This window comes from Podarcis melisellensis (genome assembly GCF_964234715.1).
Source record: "Podarcis melisellensis genome assembly, chromosome: 2".
Classification (NCBI taxonomy): Eukaryota; Metazoa; Chordata; class Lepidosauria; order Squamata; family Lacertidae; genus Podarcis; species Podarcis melisellensis.
In genome coordinates, this window is record NC_138529.1 from 40,010,110 (window position 1) to 40,028,952 (window position 18,843).

General features: G+C 40.6%; 2 protein-coding genes across 7 annotated transcripts in view; both read left to right on the forward strand.

Moving 5' to 3' along the window:
• Positions 1 to 4,872, forward strand: part of PIK3R6 (phosphoinositide-3-kinase regulatory subunit 6) — a 33,909-nt gene extending 29,037 nt beyond the window's left edge. Inside the window, exons 20-22 of the mRNA XM_081895128.1 lie at positions 441 to 511; positions 2,715 to 2,827; positions 4,218 to 4,872. Of these exons, the coding sequence (XP_081751254.1) occupies positions 441 to 511; positions 2,715 to 2,827; positions 4,218 to 4,374 (341 nt within the window). The 3' untranslated portion in view covers positions 4,375 to 4,872. The remainder of the gene's footprint in view (positions 1 to 440; positions 512 to 2,714; positions 2,828 to 4,217) is intronic.
• A 2,856-nt stretch (positions 4,873 to 7,728) lies between these two features.
• On the forward strand, positions 7,729 to 17,322 carry MFSD6L (major facilitator superfamily domain containing 6 like). 6 transcript variants are annotated; one of them, XM_081900168.1, is made up of 2 exons: positions 7,729 to 7,836; positions 12,506 to 17,322. In XM_081900168.1, exon 2 carries the CDS (start codon positions 12,540 to 12,542, stop codon positions 14,484 to 14,486), a length of 1,947 nt encoding a protein of 648 aa, XP_081756294.1. In that variant the 5' UTR covers positions 7,729 to 7,836; positions 12,506 to 12,539; the 3' UTR covers positions 14,487 to 17,322. The 6 variants fall into 6 exon arrangements, with proteins under 6 accessions (XP_081756294.1, XP_081756290.1, XP_081756291.1 ...); XM_081900164.1 differs by lacking the exon at positions 7,729 to 7,836 and adding an exon at positions 9,707 to 10,001; XM_081900165.1 differs by lacking the exon at positions 7,729 to 7,836 and adding an exon at positions 10,013 to 10,190.
• The last annotated feature ends 1,521 nt before the right edge of the window (positions 17,323 to 18,843 follow it).

Genomic DNA, 18,843 nt, shown 5'->3' on the forward strand with positions numbered 1-18,843 from the left:
AGACAACAATTCCCATCATCCCTGACCACTGGTCCTGTTAGCTAGGGATGATGGGAGTTGTAGTCCCAAAACATCTGGAGGGCCGAGTTCACCTATGCCTGTTCCACAAAAACAGAGTATGTTCATTGTAGCTGTATGTTCATTGTGTAGCCCCCCCACCCTGCTCCCACAGCCCCCCATGTTTCTTAAAAGGTCCTATGAAGGGGGTACAAGGAGGAACTATAAAGTCTGAGTGAACTTCTCCATGCAGTTTCTCAGGCTAGGAGAAACAGTGTTCTGACTGTGTTCTAGAGCTCTCTTCTACTGAACAATGTTAGTCATGGAGGAAATTTGGGGCAGTGCTAAACATGGCAGGGGATCATGCAAATGCTTCAGTCGAGGCAAAAAGAAGGGGGAAAGTCATGACTGATTCATCCATCTTTCTTCATTGTACTCTGCAGATCTGGTGTGCTTGAATGTGAATACTACTGAAGTTGTAAAAGTATCCAACCTCTCAGGACGATCATATTCTGTAAGTGACACTCTGATTCTTCAGAATTAGGAACCTAGTGGTGCTGCTTAGTATCTGCAGGGGGGAAATGTAGGATTTCCCACCTATTCTACAATACAAAGTAGGAGAGAATCATAAAAAATGTTACCCTCAATGGAACTTTATGAATCCACCTAGTGTATAAGTTAAGTTTGCTCCAAATTTTTTCTGAAGCAAAAATCAGCAATCCTAGACCCATTAATGAATAATCATCATAGTTGAACATAAAAATTACAACCTCCTTTCCTCATTCTTCTGTCTGCTGAGTCTCCATGGGCTTCTTTATTAACTACATCTTGCTAAAATCTCAAATTCCAACCAAAAAGACCCTGTGTATGTTTTTTTTGGGACGGAAACTTTCACACATAGCAGTTCTATGTCACTATGTCAGGTGCCAAAGCCACTCTGATACTTGAATCAGGATCCCTTCAAACTGTTTACTTAGGTTATTGAACCTTGTGCTTTCCCAGTGAGGAATGCAAATCCTGCTTTCCCAGAAAAGAATGTTACATGAGTCCTTTGGGTTAGAAAGCAATCAGGCTTGCAAGGGCATGTGTGCACTTGGAATGGAAACTGTTAAGCTTCTTTGATGAGTCCCTTAGTAAATTGACTGCCTGATGCTGACCTACATCTCAGATCACAGGATATGTGCAACACAAAGTGGCTTTGCCACAGGACAAACAGCTCAACAAGCATTTCATAATTTCAATTGCATAGTCAGCCTTGGTGTGATGCTGTTGCACAGATATTTTATTCCTCTTTTCATCATGGCACTATGTAGCTCTTTACAATTTCACATGGCTAAAATTGAAATGACAAAGAAATATTCGTTGCCTTTCCAGAAGGATATATAAGTCACTAGGTTTGTAATCCAAAATGTTAGATTCTAAATTACATTTATTCCTCAAAGATTAATTTTATGCTGCACCTGTGAAAGAAAGGAAAAAGGGGTTCCATTTCAGGCTTATACATCACATACACTTGCTTTTCACTTCAGATTTCTCCTCCATTTCACCATCAATAATTCCTACTGAGCTGAAGATTTTTGAATAATACAAACTTATATGCACAGTTGGAACAGCATTTCCATTGCAATTAGTATCAGTATCTGAAGTGAGAAATGAATTATCAATGATTTCTCCATTGCATAATTTATCAAATAGGCTGATTACACCAGCAGTGAATATTTAAGTTTCCACTCTTGTCAATGTCGGAACCAAGCCACTATCTTGTAACCACTCACTTTGCAGGTTTCTAAATGTTTATTGGCAATACATAATTATCTTTTTCATTGGTGAACCTAAGAGCAACAGTAAAATGCCCAACAGTCATGATTATAAACAGATTTTACCAAAATAATCTGTCACAGTACAGAGCTTGTGTAGCAAATTGCTTTGTGGAACCTGACACGGAAAATAAATGGCATTGCATTTTGGTTTGTTGAACGTGGTAATTAATGTTTTGTAAAAAAAATGCTTCGCTAAACTTGTAGAAGGACTGATATCAGTAATGCAACCTGAGGACTTCAGAAGACTTATGGGTTGTATCTAACAAAGTTGTCCTGTTGTGCAAGGACCTGTGCAATAGAACTTCCTCTCCCTGTGCCCCCTGCCCAAAAATCTGCTCTGGAATGTTGGGGTGACCTCCAGAACAGATCTGGGTGGGGTGCAGGGAGCTCAAGGAGAGAAAGGGGAAAGTAAGATCCACTGTGCAGCCAGAGGTCCTTGCACTAATGGGATGACTTCATTGGATACAACTGCATGTTTTTTTCCACCAAATAGCAAATAGGAGCTTTGAGAGAGTGGTGGGAAAGAGCACAGGGATAAAGGTTAACCCATCCTTCCCTAGTGCCACGGCTCCACTCCAGTCTGTTCCCCTTGAGGCTGACATTGCTATTAAAGGCAGGAAATCCTATTCACAGATCTTCTGAATCATGTCTGGATGTGCCCTGAGAGACAGCTTTCTAGAGCAGGATTTGTTCTGTGCTTACCCACCCTTTGCACAATTCTATTGCCGGTTTTTGTTTTCTGTTGCTAAGGTAGAAACTTGAGATTCATGCCACAGAAAACAAAAAACTTGCTAATCCAGTAACACCATGTATTACATCACTTGTTTGCATTTGGCCGTAACTAAAAAAAACCCCACCCACTGCTAAGCAGAGCATTTTGTTGCATTTTTGTTCCAGTTAGTGACAAACACTATTCGAACGCGCAACATCAAAATCAGAAGCACAGAACAAAGGACCTTCACTGTGTGCCTAGACAAGGACTCTAGGAGACTCTACAAGAATGTGACCAGGTAGGGCTCTCCAATAAACTGTATATTATTAACTTTTCACCCAGGTGTCCCTTCCCCATTCCTCAAAGTCAGTTCTTGAAGATGGCATGGGTGCTACTGATAAACACTGTCAACTCAAGAACTGCCTCCAGGGAAACTGAAATGGATCAGAAGCAGTGGAGGATTTTGGTCTTTCAGATTTCAGCAGTTTTATACTGCTCTATTTGTCATGGTCTGACATTGGGATATGCAACTTAAATCACTCTGAGGGCCACATGTATCTTGTTACTAACCCATGGTGGCTAGATGTAACCTACTGGGTGACAAATCAAGGCTTTAGTCCTTTGCGGTATTTTAAAACTCTGTTAGTTTTGGGGCATACATCACTGTAAAATTTAGATGTTTGGGGCAGATATTTTATCTCAGCAGTGGGGAAACTTTGGAGACCAGAGGACCAGAGCTTTAATTCCCTGCACCCCATGCATCAACTTTGACAGGTGAACAGGGCTACCCACCTGCCGATGGTCTGATGCCGTGATGACATTAGGTGCCTGATAGGTGGGCATGGTGATAGTCTTGCTCACTGTCAAAGTTGTCTGGAGGGTGGTGGTCTCCTTCCTCAGCATGTTCCCTAGAGGGAAAGTAGCACCCAGCAGGATTGAACTTCCCACTCACCAGCTGATGAGTGCAGGGAAAGCATTGGTGTAGCAGCAGTCAGCAGAATTGAACCCCACCGCTCACCCATCAACTGACATCACCTAGTGATGTCAGCTGTCTAACAAGTGAGTGAGATTCGGAGAAAATGGCCTCATGGGCCAGAAGTCCCCTAACCCTTTTCTCTCTGGACTGCAGGATTCAGCACTGAAGAGTTCTTGTTTTAACACACACCACACTCCTTGTCACAGCCTAAATTTGCCATACAAAGCTATTATAGCATTTTTAGCCACCTTAAAGGTACTGGGTGATATTCAACTAGCATATTCCATTAGAGCAAGGATTGACACTTGTGTAATTGAATGACCCCACCACCACCTCCTGTGTGTGCCCTGCAGGTTGGGGGGCGCCCCTAGAATAGATTTAGGGGGTGTGCAGGAAGGTGGGAGTTCCATTGTGCAAGCAGAAATCATTATGCTGATGGGATGTGTTAGCTGCACACCACCCATGTTATTCTTCTCAGACTAATCAGCCTCAGTAATTGTCAGCTGATAATGTCAATTATTGGTGTGCGTTCAAAATACATATGCAAATGGTTTGCAAATTATATGCACCTCATTGCCTGAGGTTCAAATACCCACAAACAGGTTTTCCAGATAAAAGAACTTCATATCAGAATTGGGTGAACACCAGATCCGATTCTGACCAATAGCTTGTGTATTTAGCTAATGGAACAACATCTTTTGTTTTCTTGCAGTATTGAAGTTTTCCCATGCCTAGAACCCAGCTACTGCTTACAAAAGACAAGAACCAGACGGTCTAGCCTTGAGGAAGAGGAAGATGTGGGACTGGCCAAATACTTACCTAAATCTTTATTGTTACCCATCAACACTTTTGCAGGCATTGTTCAGTGAAAAAGCTGGTAGCCACAGCTATTTCATCTTTTACTGCGTCTGATTAGGGAATATCTAGTGATTGTGTTCCCACGGTGAAGCAGTCTGTGGAAGAAAGGAAAAAGCAAGGCGAACAACAAGGAGAACAAGCAAGGAGACCAGAACAACAGCTCAGGTCTGCAGCAGGAGATGAATCCCAGCCCAGTACAGAGAGGTTGTGTCCTTCTATAATAGTCACAGATAAAACTGTGGCAGGGGGCATGTACAAAACAAAACAGAGTATGAGAGTTTCAGACTTCAGTGCCATGCTTTCCTTATATTCATCTTCCATTGGGCAAGGAGAGAATAGTTTTGTTTCACCAGGACACAACAAATGAAATGGTGGTAATTAATGCTAAATATACTTTCCTTTGAACCCTAGTTGTGATCACAGCTCTGCTTAGTCAGGTGTTGCTGGACTGTGGTATAGATATGGTTATTCTGTAGAACTACCACAGACAGGTAAGAAATTGTTCTGAATTTAGGCAAAACAAAAAAAAATTCCTTCAAGTAGCACCTTAAAGACCAACTAAGTTAGTTCTTGGTATGAGCTTTCGTGTGCATGCACACTTCTTCAGATACCACTTCTGACACAGATACCACTTCAGATACACTTCTTCAGATACCACTTCTGTATCTGAATTTAGGGATTTGGATTTAATGAAACATCATGCAATTTTCGTTGCTGTTGTTAGCAGAATCTTGAGATAAAGGGTGTACATGCTACCCATCAAAGGAATTGGGGGGGGGGATACTAGTGACTATTGAGACATTTGAACAGGCACATATGTGGTGGTGACTGTGTGGAATAGCACACAATATGTACCATAGGCAGGGCAAAATGTTATGCAGACAGAGGTCAAGCGTTTTCCCATGAGAACTGGGCTCCTGCTATCTTGCAGAGTGCTTTAGCCATGAAGTGAAGCATAGGCAATAAACCTCCAGCACTGGTGGCATGAAGGAAGGACTTTGTGGTGGTGCTGTACAGGTGCACAAGAAGGTTAGTGGGCCTTGCTGTGGCAGAGTCAGGTCAACGCTGTTTCCTGCCTTCAGTATTTTTATTTATTTATTAATTAAAATATTTATATTTTGTCATTTGGTCCCTCCCCAGTTCACAATAAAATTGCAGCTAAATACAATATAAATAGTAAAATGGAAATGGAGACCTAAAAGCCAGGTGTTAAAACATGCAAAAGAAGGGGGCACAAATTGATAAACTTGCTGTACTCCAAGGTGTCATGAAACTTAGCTTGCTGCTACAGTTTACTCTTTTACATCATGCTCTTCTAGATCTTACACAGCAAGGCATTTGGACTTTTCAGCAAGGGTGTTGCTAGGTTCTTTAAAAGTGTGGGGCAGAGGACCATAGAAACAAATTTGCATAACAGAGGACCATAGAAACAAATTTGCATAAGCACAGATTTATGATATAAATATCACAGAAGGCAAGCCAATTCATTTCCCTTCCAAATCATCCAGATAAATTATTCAGTTAATTTGCACCCCCCCAGATCACCCCAAATTAGCTCCTCTTCCATTCATTTACCCCCACAGTAATCTCTCAACAGATCTTGTAGAAATCATGTCAAATCCGCTTCACTTACCCTCATTTATTACTCCTATGCCCTGGGCAAGATTAAGAGGTCCTAAACCTCTATTCAAAATAAAAGCTAAACGGTAAAATAAAATTTTATTTTCTGAAATGACACAAAGCATGTCATGTGCAGCACAAGACAGGACCTTTGCATTGTTTTGATTTACATTATTAGGACGCCCCCTGGTGTAGGTGGGGATAAGTAATAAAAAGAACACACAGTGTACCATTTTGCTTGAATTCATTACCCACCCAGAAACTCAGAGCACATAGGACAAGATTTGGGGTCTATGCTCTGTGAGTTCACCTCTAGCAGAGCCCCTGATTCTCGGCCTAAACAACAGTATGTTTCTACTTCAGTTGCTTCATGTCTGAATGTAAGACTTTTAAAGTACCGTATTTTTTGCTCTATAAGACTCACTTTTTCCCTCCTAAAAAGTAAGGGGAAATGTGTGTGCGTCTTATGGAGCGAATGCAGGCTGCACAGCTATCCCAGAAGCCAGAACAGCAAGAGGGATTGCTGTTTTCACTGCACAGCGATCCCTCTTGCTGCTGTGGCTTCTGAGATTCAGAATATTTTTTTCTTGTTTTCCTCCTCCAAAAACTCGGTGCGTCTTGTGGTCTGGTGCGTCTTATAGAGCGAAAAATATGGTAATTGATAAACGATGCCATAAGGTTTATTGCAAGGGGAGAAGGCACTAAGAGTAGACATATGCTAGAATGTGGAAAGCAGGATAAATTTCCTAGAGGGAAAAATAATAAAAATGTAGGTCAAATAGCAGCTGATAGAACCACATGTAGCAGTGATACTCCCGTGAGTATCTTTAAAAAAGCAAGAAAAGATTTCAAAATGTTTGCAGTCTTAAGCATTTTTTTAATTGGTTCTCCTAAGTGGCTACATGTTTACAAACCAGAAGGTTATATGATGGATTGCTTTGAATTTTGTAATAGAGATATCTGTATTAACTAAGAATGTATATTATGTAAATTAATTATAAATTATTTGTACAGATGCAATACACTTTGTATATTCAAAAGTGGAATCCTTTAATTTCATTAAATAACTTCCAAGGATGTTTAATGTCATGTATTCATTTGACAGTTGGCAGCAGAAGTAAGATATCCTGTATCTTAGGTTAGTTATATCAACATGATTTTTGTGTCCCCTGTTCAATTGCACATTCTGATTCCATTGCAAGACTGTATGGTGTGGAGAACCTTTGGTCAGTGGCCAGGGATGATGGGAGTTTTAGTCCAACAACATCTGGAGACCCAAAGGTCCCACAGATGCTGTTTTCTACAGTGGCACTTCATTTGTGTGATAAGCTGTACAATATGCACCTCTGTATTGTAAGTGCAATACAGTGGATATATGTGTGTTTGTAACTGCAGTTTTAACAGGTATTGCAGCCTCAGTTCCAATAAATCATCTAATGTTAGGAAAACCCATTGTTTCCAGTAGAAAGTTGGACAGGGATCTTGTAGTTCTGGAGATGATATTCCAAAAAAAAAGGCGGGGGGACACCCCAACCCAAGTGGGACATTATATATGATTGCTTCCGGAGTATAGAAGAATGATTTCAATTGAAAGCTTTTAAGCATTCAGTCATAGCAACACTGCAAAGGTACAAAGGGATTGGGTGGTTTCTTTATATCTTTTAATGATGCTTTATGCTCAACCCAAAGTCTTCTGTAATCCTGATACAGTGTTCCACTTTCCTTCTTACCTATTGGCAGGCTACAACAATATGGCTTTGCAAACAGTAACACCTGAAGAGCTAAAAAGTTCCGTGTCTGGTTGGATCTGAACTGATTTCAGCTCCCACATCAATTAAATTTGAAATACATCTGTGAGTATCTGATGCAACACTGCTGAAGCAGGGCAAATATATATTTAGTCAAAGAGCATCAAAACTGAATAGAAGGTTTATCTTTTAAGATTATCCAATTGTATTCCTTGTAGCTTTACACCCCAGTCCTAACAATAGTTATTCAAAAGTCAGCATTAGTTTTAATGGAGTTATTGCCTCCAAGTAAATATGCTTGTGACTGTAGTGTAATTCCACATAAGTGAGATATTAAAATAATCTAGGTACATTGAAACTTTATACTATTCTTTTACTTTTACCTACAAAGTCCATTTGTCAAAACAAAAAAAATTCCTTCCAGTAGCACCTTAAAGACCAACTAAGTCAGTTCTTGGTATGAGCTTTCGTGTGCATGCACACTTCTTCAGATACACTGAGTATGCATGCACACGAAAGCTCATACCAAGAACTGACTTAGTTGGTCTTTAAGGTGCTACTGGAAGGAATTTTTTTTGTTTTGACTATGGCAGACCAACACGGCTACCTATCTGTAACTGAAAGTCCATTTGTGTATCACTTTACTTTCATGTGTTTCACCAAGGACTACTTAAATACCAAGTAGATTGAACTGGAAACCAAATAAAACCTAGTTAAAGACAAACCACCTGTACAATTCTTTGCCAGTAAATAATTAATTCGTCTTTGAAAAAGAATACCTCTCATTACAGAGAAGCCAACTTGTAGACAGCAGAACCAGAGACTCTGAAAATACATTTTAAATGACTCATATATGAGAGAAAATTCAGTTGTCTTGGTGGTTTTCATCAGCATAATGACAGCAAATAACATGGTAGTAAGTATCAGTGTCAATGGACCTCAACTTGGGGATCCAGCAGGGATCTTTCCTGGAAAAGTCTTCCATTGCAAAGGAGGTGGCATAGATTTCTTTAGCAAAGCTAAGAAGAGTCATATACCCTAATTATGCAGTGTAAGTAATATAGCCACATGGTATTTATAGGATTTTTTTTTAAAAAAAATGGCCAGTTGTAGTAACAGGTATGAAAAACAAATGCTACTTGTGATTAGTTTGTGGATAAATCCCCAAGTTATTTGGGCTCTAGGAACTTTTATCCTGGGATTACAAGAGCCATTTTGATAGAAAGGCCTATGTTCCCTTAGTAGCTGATCCTAAATCTGGCTTTAATAGATTTGTCCCAAGCACCACCATTTGTTGCAGTTATATCAATGAAGCAAGAGGCAAAACCACAAAAAGACTTAAGCCCCTTGAATTCATGGTGAGCTGAAGAGAAAGAAAACAATCAGGATTAAACACCGCTTCTTTTTGCATCCCATCAAAACTATCTGAAATGCCGTTTCACCCACTATTCTCTGGCCCTCAGGAATATGGGTTCCAGTGATGCAGATCCTATATTTGGGTGTCCCCATCTTTTGAAAGAGGGTGAAGAGACTGTCTTTTCTGCGAGAAGACTTTTTATTTTTCTCAATGTTTTTAAACCCCGTGACCTTCCCCACTGTAATTTTCCCTGCCTCCGTCGTTTTATGTACTGTTCATTTTAATTGGCTTAATTATTTGATTAATTCTAGTGTGGGGTTGTTGCTTTTTGGCATTTTAATTTTAGCTCCTTGGGGAACATGGTGTGCTGAAGGGTGGGGTGGGGGGATATAAATAACATGAAACAGAGTATCGGAATAAGGGACAAAACATGAGAAGAAAAACCTATTCTAACAGGTATGGCTAGAAGTAGAAACCGAGGAGTGGGAGAGTCCAGAGGGACTGCTCCAAGGGTCCTTTTATATATCCAATTATATATCTATAATGTGTGTGTGTGTGTGTGTGTGTGTGTGTGTGTATAAAATTATATATAAATATATATAATAAGTCCTATTATATATCCAATTACTTGGGAGTAAGTCCCACTGAAGTGAATGGGGCTCACTTCTCAGAAGACATATGATGGACCTGCACCACAACGCCAGAACAGCTTGGAAATGTCAATGTGCGAACCGCACAGGATAAGAATTCACCCTCATCATCATCATCTCCAAGGCCACCCGCCGTTTCCTAGCAACCGCTTGCCGCGCCCCCGCCGAGCCCACTTTCGCCCTCGAGGAGGAGATCGAGAGCAGCGAGCGAGCAAAGCCGGGAGGGGCTCCTCGGGAGTTCTCCGAAGGGCCAAGGCCAGCAGGTGAAAGAGGGGCGGGGCTTGAGCAGCTCGCTCGCGCTCTCTCTCGCGGCGGACAGGTGCGCCGCGGCGCATGCGCCGCAAGAGTGCTTTCCCGCTGACAGCAGGCCGGGGCCGCTGTCCTCGTGGAACAACGGAAGAAGCGGCGTCTCGCCTTCCCCCGCCCCCGCGCCCCCCACGCCCTCCTCTCAGGTATGGGAGGCCCCGCGCGCGCATTGGAAGAGGCAGTTCGGCACGAGAGGGGCGGGCGCTGGCGGCGGTTGCCATGGCAACCCGCGCGAGGTGCGGGGGGAGAGGGGTGGGAGGCTGGGGGAGTTCCCCAGGCCCCACTTGCTATGGGGGGGAGTGGGCGGGGTGTCTGCCTGGGTTGGCAGGGGGCAGCTTGCGCCCCACTGAACCGGGGGGGGGGGGGAATGAGTGGCTACGGGGGGCCAGGAGGAGCGTTACCCACAGGGACTGACAGGGGCTTGTTTTTAAGTAGTCGCCCGTGTGGGTGGCAGGTGAGGGGATGGCGGGCCGCCACCTCAGGAACTGTTCCGACGTTCTCGGTGTGGAAAAGCGAGGGAGGGATCCAGGGCCTTGCTGGCAGGCAGCCATGCTTTTGCGGGCAAACATGTACCGCTTCCATCGCTTTTAATGGACAGCCGAGTAACAACAACAGGTCGCTGAAAACTAATGGTCAGCAGCAGAGCATGTTTTTTGCCTGTTTATTTTACACAGCCGCTTCAGTTGGCAGAGCAGTCGTGCCAAGTAAAATGACACACAGTGCATCGTGCTTCTACAAAACACCTTCGCGTTTCTCTTTAAAGGCTAAAAATCCTGGATTTCATTCTGCTCTGTTGCACGGCAGTGCTGCTGGTCTTTGACATTTTCCCATAGACCTGAAGTACAAAGCGAAAACGATGCCACCCCACCTGGACTCATTCTGAAATAACAGAGACTAGTAGCAATCTGGTAGCAACCCAAAGCAAACGTTTCCTGTTCCTTGAAATACTACACCACACACACCCTTACATAGAGACCTATTTTATGTGTCTGGCATTCAGTCAGTTCCTTTTGCTAACTATAACAACTTGGTGCTGTTCACTGCCCAGTGAACCTGGGAATCCTCACAAAATTCACTGTAGTAGACTATCAGTGATTTTATGAAGATGAGCTTCAGCAATGCCCTGCTATATACTTTGAGAACTCTCTGGTCGTTTTATTTCATAATGCACACATTTTCTCACTTGTTGAACTTTATTCAAAGAAACACAGCTATTGTAATGATATAGCATTTTCCCAGCCCTCGACCTGCAAAATTTTGTCTCTAGAAAAAGTATGATTCATCCCTTATTTGCATATTCATTTTTATGGGATAGAACAGGAAGTTTGTTGCACAAGTCATAGTACCGAAGACATCACTCTCACTCCATTATGTTTGATTTAAAATCTGCTTTATGGTAGGCTTGCTAGACTTTTTGTGAATTTTAAAAAGGTTTGGGCTGCAATTTTGCATGTGAGTTGTTTAAATCCCATTGGATCTTTCTTTTTTAAAAAGTTAATAAATTACAAGACCCTTTTAAAAGTCCTTTCATTATGCAGGAAAGGAGTGTCATGCAACTGGCACTGGATACGGCTTAGTATGAAGGTAGAGCTTTTAAAAATGCTTTTCATAGTAATCTGTAAAGGCTCTAACAGCACACACATAAACATCCCAAGGTTTGATCTGAATACACATGAGGCTACCAATTTGCTGAAGCTAAGCAGGTTTTGGTCTGGTCAGTGCCTGTATAGCTGGTTGCCTGGGAACCAAATGCCTTGGGTGCCATGATAGAAGAAAAGTGGAATATCAGTGTAAGAAATTATTCAAAAATAAGAAGGAAAAAACTTTACTCAGAAACGAACTCCACTGAGTTAAATGGGTAAACATAGTAAACATGCATAAGATTGCAATCTAATATCTGTTCTGGCGAGTAAAGAAGGATTTGTACAAGTCAGGTTGAATTTGCTTTTTTCATGAACTCCTAAAAGCTGCATCTGATATGGAATGTTTCTATGGCTGAAACAGAGCACAGTAACTATTGTTGTAGGATTTGTTTGTTTGTTTGAAATGTGTAACTGCACTTCTGATTTTAAGATCTTTAAGATAAGATAAGATAAATTTATTGTCATTGTCCGTATATACACAGTATACACAACAACGAAAATCAAACACCCAAAGACCGGGTTCACATACACATTTGCACGTATCTCCAACACTCTCATCCTATTCAGACATAATCTATAAAACATAACATAATCCAGAATATAACATAACCTATTAAAGGCTTGATTGATTTTATTACCAATACAACTTTTTTGCAGTGCTAGAAAAAGAATTGTTTGTTTTCATTTTCTTACAATGTTCTCATGCTGACAACAAGACTTCAAGGTGGCTGACAATAAGTGAAAATGTTCCTTGTTGGCATTTCTAATTTGTTATTCGATACTGACAAGTCTTTCTTTTTCTTTTTTTTAATTTGCAGGACAAAATTGGGAGATAAGCCTGCACCTGAAGCCATGAATACAAACAACCAGTGGGATGTGAACAAAGCACTAACTCTTGCTAGCCTCTTCCATTTTCTTTATGGTGCAGGAAATGCCTGTGCAATTCCGTTTTTAACTCTGTACTTTCGGCAGCTTGGACTGACTGCACCATTAGTAGGGATTATAATAGGATTAAAGCACTTAGTCACTTCTCTTTGGGCTCCACTGTGCTCCTATTTAGCAAAAACTCACAATAAGAGAAAAGTTCTCATCAGCGGATCACTACTGTGCTCAGTTGGAGCAAGTTTGCTTCTTACTCTTGTCCCACCACCGAGCAAGGACATTGTCTATAGGTATTGTAATGTGAGCCAGCATCCAAATAAATTACTGACAGCAAACCAGGTGTCTGATGTAAATGTGAACAGTCCAAGTGCAATGAATGTTAACCCTGCCTCTGATGACAAAACACTCTCTACTGAATCATTTGGAATAATCTCTAAGGACTTGATTACTACTGGAAAGCCAATAGTAACAAATGCACCATTCAAAATTTATTCCACTATTAAAATCCCTTCTGTGATCAACAGTGGTGTCAACGATGGTGATACAAGTACCCAGCAATTCACTGATGTTCCGTATGGTGTGATATCTGGTACTTCTGGGAAAGAAGTTTCCCCAGGAGAACAAACGTTGGAGACACTGACTGTAAACAGACCTGTGAAGGCAACTAGTAGCCTACCTGCTGATATGAATATTGAAGAAAAATTTGTGGAAAATGACTCTTCAGAAAGAAGTGCTAACTTCTCATTTTACACAGCCCCTGTACCTCTTAAAAAGACACAATATGTATTCAAAAACTTGTCAGGTCGCTGGGAAAGAGCACAGGATATGAGCTCTTGGTTACTACAAGGAACTGACTTCTTGGACAGTGAGCACCAGGCCTTTCTTATGGTGCTAGGTGCTGTTGTTCTTTGGGAGCTCCTGGCTGCACCTCTTGGATGGATGGTTGAGGACAGCCTCTATGAGTACCTTGATTTTGTTGATGCAGCAGACAAATATGGAAATCTTTGGATTTGGAGTTACTTAGGAGCATCTATGGGTGTCTGTGGTGTAGCAATATTTGTGGATCAGCTGAGTTGCTTCTTGAGCACGAATATCCCACGTTTTGCAGTGCATTTTTATGGCTATGCCATGTTGCTAACTTTAACGTTGGCTGTCAGTGTCTTCTTTCCCATTCATGTGTCCAAAAAAAGTGAACATGTAAACAAAACAGTCAAAGCTTTAAACCTGATTGGGAGCGACGGCAGAACCATCCTGTGTGCAGTAACTGTCTTCCTCACGGGTGCCATTGGGTCAACTGTGCAGAATTTTCTTTTCTGGCAAATGCAAGACCAAGGCAGCAGTGAATTATACATGGGTCTCTCAGTGGCCATTGGACTGATTGCCGAAATCCTGCTCTACATCTTCAAAAGCAAGTTATTAAGGACTCTCTCAGCTGGTGGCACAGTTGCCTTGAGTTTAAGCTGCCTTGCAGCACAGCTGCTCTACTATTCCTTCCTATGGAACACCTGGTCTGTGCTGCCAATCCAGATCTTCTGTGCCTTCAGCAATGGTGCCTTGTGGTGGGCTGTGAACATGCTGGCAGATGACATTGCCACTCCTGGCACAGAAAGGTCTCTCCACCTTGTCCTACAGGGCCTCTCTTGTGGCTGTGGAGCCAGTCTAGGAAGTTTTGCAGGAGGGTTTGTTGTGAACAGCTTTGGCCTAGCAGTGCTCTATCGGGCATGTTCCATTACTTTAATACTGTGGTTAATCTTGTTCTTGATTGTCCAATCCAAGTTGCCACGTCAAAAAAGAATTAATTACTCCCGACTCCTAGCTGCAGATTCTAGTGATATGAGTGACTCTGATGATGATGATAAGGAAAGGGACTGGCTGGTGAAAGCTATGAAAGACGAGAACTTCACTAGGAATTGGTAAAATTCTTGCATTTCAACGGTCTGTCAGGCAAAGAACAGACTTTGGAAGAATAGGGTGATGCTATTAGAAATGATGCACATGGAATCTGTAAGAAGCCATTCTACTAGCAGTGGGATTTTATGATGTACATATTTATAAAGAAAGCAATTATAAAGATTTTATAAAGATTTTATTTTCCTAAGATTAATTTATTGCAAAAACTTGTAGCATTTTATTTGCTTTTCTAAGATTTAAGTTTTCATGATCCAAGGAAATGGGACTTTTAGTTTCTGCTGAAATTAATAGTTTTTCAGCTTCAATAGTGACAAAAATTGGTTATCTTTAGAGACCCAGCTGGCCATATAGGAGGTTGTAATTCATAGCAATTTTATCTTTTTTTCACTACTAGTTAATTCCTAGTAGATAACATGCTGTCTCTTCTTTCAATTTTGTCATCAATTGGGCACAAACTGCTGTAGAAACAAATATGCTGATTCTTTATTTATATGGATCCAACATCTTTTTGGAAACTAGCACTTGAAATAAGTGGGCCTCAATACTGGAATAAAATTGTCTAGTGGTTATGTAGATTTTATTGCTGGCAAAGTATGCGGCTTCCTTTGGTCAGTATTATTCTGAAAGAATATATTCTTTCAGAATATCTCTCATCTCCTGACTGGGAACTTCCATACAGTAAAAACATTTCTTTTTAAACATCTCACATCTGTAATGTGAATATAAAATCTACATTGGTTAGAATGCACATGCAGTTCACAAATCTCTTGTCTACTTTCTATCCTGTATTGATAGCATATGTGGAAATACTGAGTTATACAAGTTAACTCTGGGCCCCTTAACATTAGACCCAATCGATGAGGAAGCAAAGTTTCTAGGATGTAAGGCTTTGCCTCTCTTAGGTGATGGATATTAAGAATCATTTTTTAGTACTCATAGGGCTTTGTTTAAACAAAGAGGAATTCAGTGTCAAGCTCTTATAATTGTTCCATCAGCATAAGCATTTCTGCTTGGCAGATGGAACAATCCTCCCTCTCCTAAGTCCTCCCCAGAGCCAATGAGTGGCAGACGCAGAGGGAGAAGAGGGAGGGAAATAGCCATTGTGCTAGCAGGACTCATTGCGTTGGCTCATTCTAGCGCAACAGTTTAGTTGAATCCAGCCCTCAGCCATAATCTAGTTTGACTGATTCAGTTTACTTAGTCAAAGGAAATAGTTAACCAATGCAGAGGGCTACAAATCCCACATGTTTGCCTGAGAGAATATACACTTTCAGCTTTATACGCGTGTGTTGGAGAAGAGCTATATCTTTATTTCATAGGGGAATCATGATTCAGAAGGATGTTAGAAGCATCATGGGAAGTTGGAAGGTGGCCTTTCAAATGCACGCTACAGAGAAATCCACCTTTTAATTTAAATTGTCACACATTTCAAGCTATTGGAAAATTTCCTTTCATTTCTCCAGTGCAAACTGTGCTGCTGCTAACAAGTTGCCTTTGATGGGAGGAAGCTTGAATGGGATGTTTTACTGTTCTGCAGTAGCTTGTCCTCAAGCTACAGCCTTGATCCAAATCATCTTTCTATAGGTGGCAAAGGTTTTATGCCCCAATTTTCCCCTTCCACAGCTAATAGCAACTTCATGAAGCAGGAACATTAAACTGGTGAATCAGCACACGAGCAAAGGGTGTCCCTTGCCCAGCTACTTTTTGAAAAGAAAAAAGATGTTGGCAGTTCAAGTCATTCAACTCCCATAGTCTAAATTGTCTGAATTTATCAAGTTGCTTTTCATGTGTTTTGCATGAATGCTAGGAATGTTGCTCTGAATGTTGTTGCCCTTTGGCTAAGAAAATAGTATTGACCACACCCCATGTTTACATATTGGTAGTTACGGGTATGGAAAAGTGTGTGGTGTTGTAAGTAAATACCAACTTGTATCAAGAATTAACAATATAAACTGTCCTTACAGAGAACTTTATTTAATAAGTATTTGATGCAGTAGTAATTTTCCCTAGCAAGTTTTCACTTCAGCAGAGGCTGATAGGCAGAACAGTATTACGAAAATATGGTGCTTTGAGAAGCAAGTTTTACCATTCATCAGTAAGAAGATTTGTTGCTCATTCTAGATTGCATATTTAACAGCTCGCTCTGGTGCAAATCTGTTTTTGTGACCCAGTGTCTTCTGGTAAAATTGCTCAGTGAAATGATTTGTCCTAGTGCCACAATCCCAAGCCAGTGCAAACAAGGACATGGTTTGAGGTGAAAGCCCTGATTGCTCTCTGTTTGCGAAAAGTTTTGCCATTCTCAGCTGTGTCCCAGAATGCTGCTGGTTTGCTTTGTCCATAGAACTCAGTGGAAGCCATTGAAAACGAAATCTGTCCCTCTCCATATAGACCAATCCTTCATTGGCATAACTCTAGCCCAGGTTCTCTTTCTCGGGTTGATAAAAATAGAACCCAGTAGCTTGGTTGTAAGTGCCGTATATGATGACATTTGGCATTACTTTGGGAGTGGGGTTAATATATATGAGGATATTTATGTATACATATTGTACAAATTTTACAAATTGATTAATATTCAAGAAGTTAATGAATAAGATAAGCAAAAATAACCATACCTATATCTAATGAGCTGAATGTTTTTTCATAAAAGTGTCAAACAGATGTTCTCATAAAATACTATAATTATTCAAATTTTCATAAATATATTCCATAAGAAAATATTGTTATATTAATACTGCAGCTACTAAAGGATTACAAATAGATCCTATAAATGCAAATCTGACTGGGTCTTATATTATAAAAAGCCATGTTTTCTGTATTTCCCCAAATAAAAAGCTTTGATTGATTTCATCTCATACTTCGTTATTCCAGTAAAGGACAGACTGACACAATTTTTCAATAAACATGTAATCATGTTGTCTGCTTTCCTTCCCACTGATTATATTTGTCAGTTTCCCCACATAAGCTGTGTGTGAGGATATTTTATGGGAATATGACATCTGCACACAGTCTTCTTTAATGTGCATGAGTTTGATCCTGAATTATTACATGCAGCTGTAGAAATAATTTCAAAATCCATTTTTAGATGTCAGCGTTATGTTAGCAAGTGATGACTGGCAGTATTAATGTTAATTACATAGCTTTAGTAATGAGTAGCATTAAAGACTAACTTTTAAGCATCTCAGTACATTAATGCGCTTAAGTAACAAAAATCCTAGAGAATGATCCAGTCGCAACTGAGCATTTAAAGACCTATTGAATTACTTTTTAAAGATAATGATGTAATCATATGCACATTTTCCTGCAAGTAAGCCTCACCGAACTCAGTGGGACGTCTTGAGCACACATGCATAAATAGAAGAATTGCATTGCACAGCACATGTTTAACTCTTCTGTGAAGCCAGCAGGACATAAAAAGCTAAAGTTTGGCTAGGTTGTGCCGCTAGGTTTGAGGGAAAGCAGAAATTTACCACATGATAAGAGCAACAAACATTCTGACCTAACCCAGCCATAAAGTTTAACATGCTGTGGGGTGCTTTACTATTCCATCTTGTTGATGATAGCACAGGCATTAGCCAGTCAGCAGTCAAACCATAAGTCTCTGGCTTTTCCTCAATACCTTGGAAATATGTAGAACCATCTCTTCTAGAGCTTGTTCCAACATATGTTTTCAGGGCAGCAAACATGCTTTCAAAGCAGTGCCTTCCTCTGTAAAACGTTAAGGCTATCTTTACTGTAAACCCACCCATTTTTCTTCTTCCACATGGAGATTTCTTCATCCACCTTCTAATATGTTATAATATCAATGTGCTACCTGAGCTTGTGAATTTATTCTGCTCTTGTGCATTGATCACAGGAGTCTAGTTCAGTTTTGTTTTATCCTCGGTATCCCATAATTATTTTAGTTAGGTTTGCAAGTAAATAAACATTTTTAATTGCCATCTTTTCAAACTGCCTGGTATCTGGAAACTAAGCTGTGTGTGTTTGGTTTTCATTCCAAATTGCAAAATTGCAACCTCTGTTGAATGTTTTTAGAGTTCAGGTCAAATAACATATAATATGGTATGCTGATTGCATCACCTTCTACCAAGACATGCTTTTATCTTTGTAACCGTAGAAATTGCCTTCTGTAACACCTCTCAGTGTTTGCCTTCTCCTGAAACCTTTTCCAAGCACTAGGTGTTGGTTGTAACTTGATAAGGCTGAATGTGTTGTTTAGAAGACTTGCAATTATTTCCACTGGATGTGATTTTTTGCAGGAATTCAAATTTTCTGTGACATGCATACAGTCTCACAGATTGCCTCAGTGCCATGTCTCCAAAGAGATGCATTGACAGGAGTATAAGCTGAGAGAAATTTTTGATTT

Bases quoted from the DNA above. Each gene is read 5' to 3' on its own strand.
- MFSD6L (XM_081900164.1), top strand. From the start codon at position 9,742: ATGGGGCTCACTTCTCAGAAGACATATGATGGACCTGCACCACAACGC. The intron at 10,002-12,505 runs GTGAAAGAGGGG...TTTAATTTGCAG, and splicing joins CGAAGGGCCAAGGCCAGCAG to GACAAAATTGGGAGATAAGC.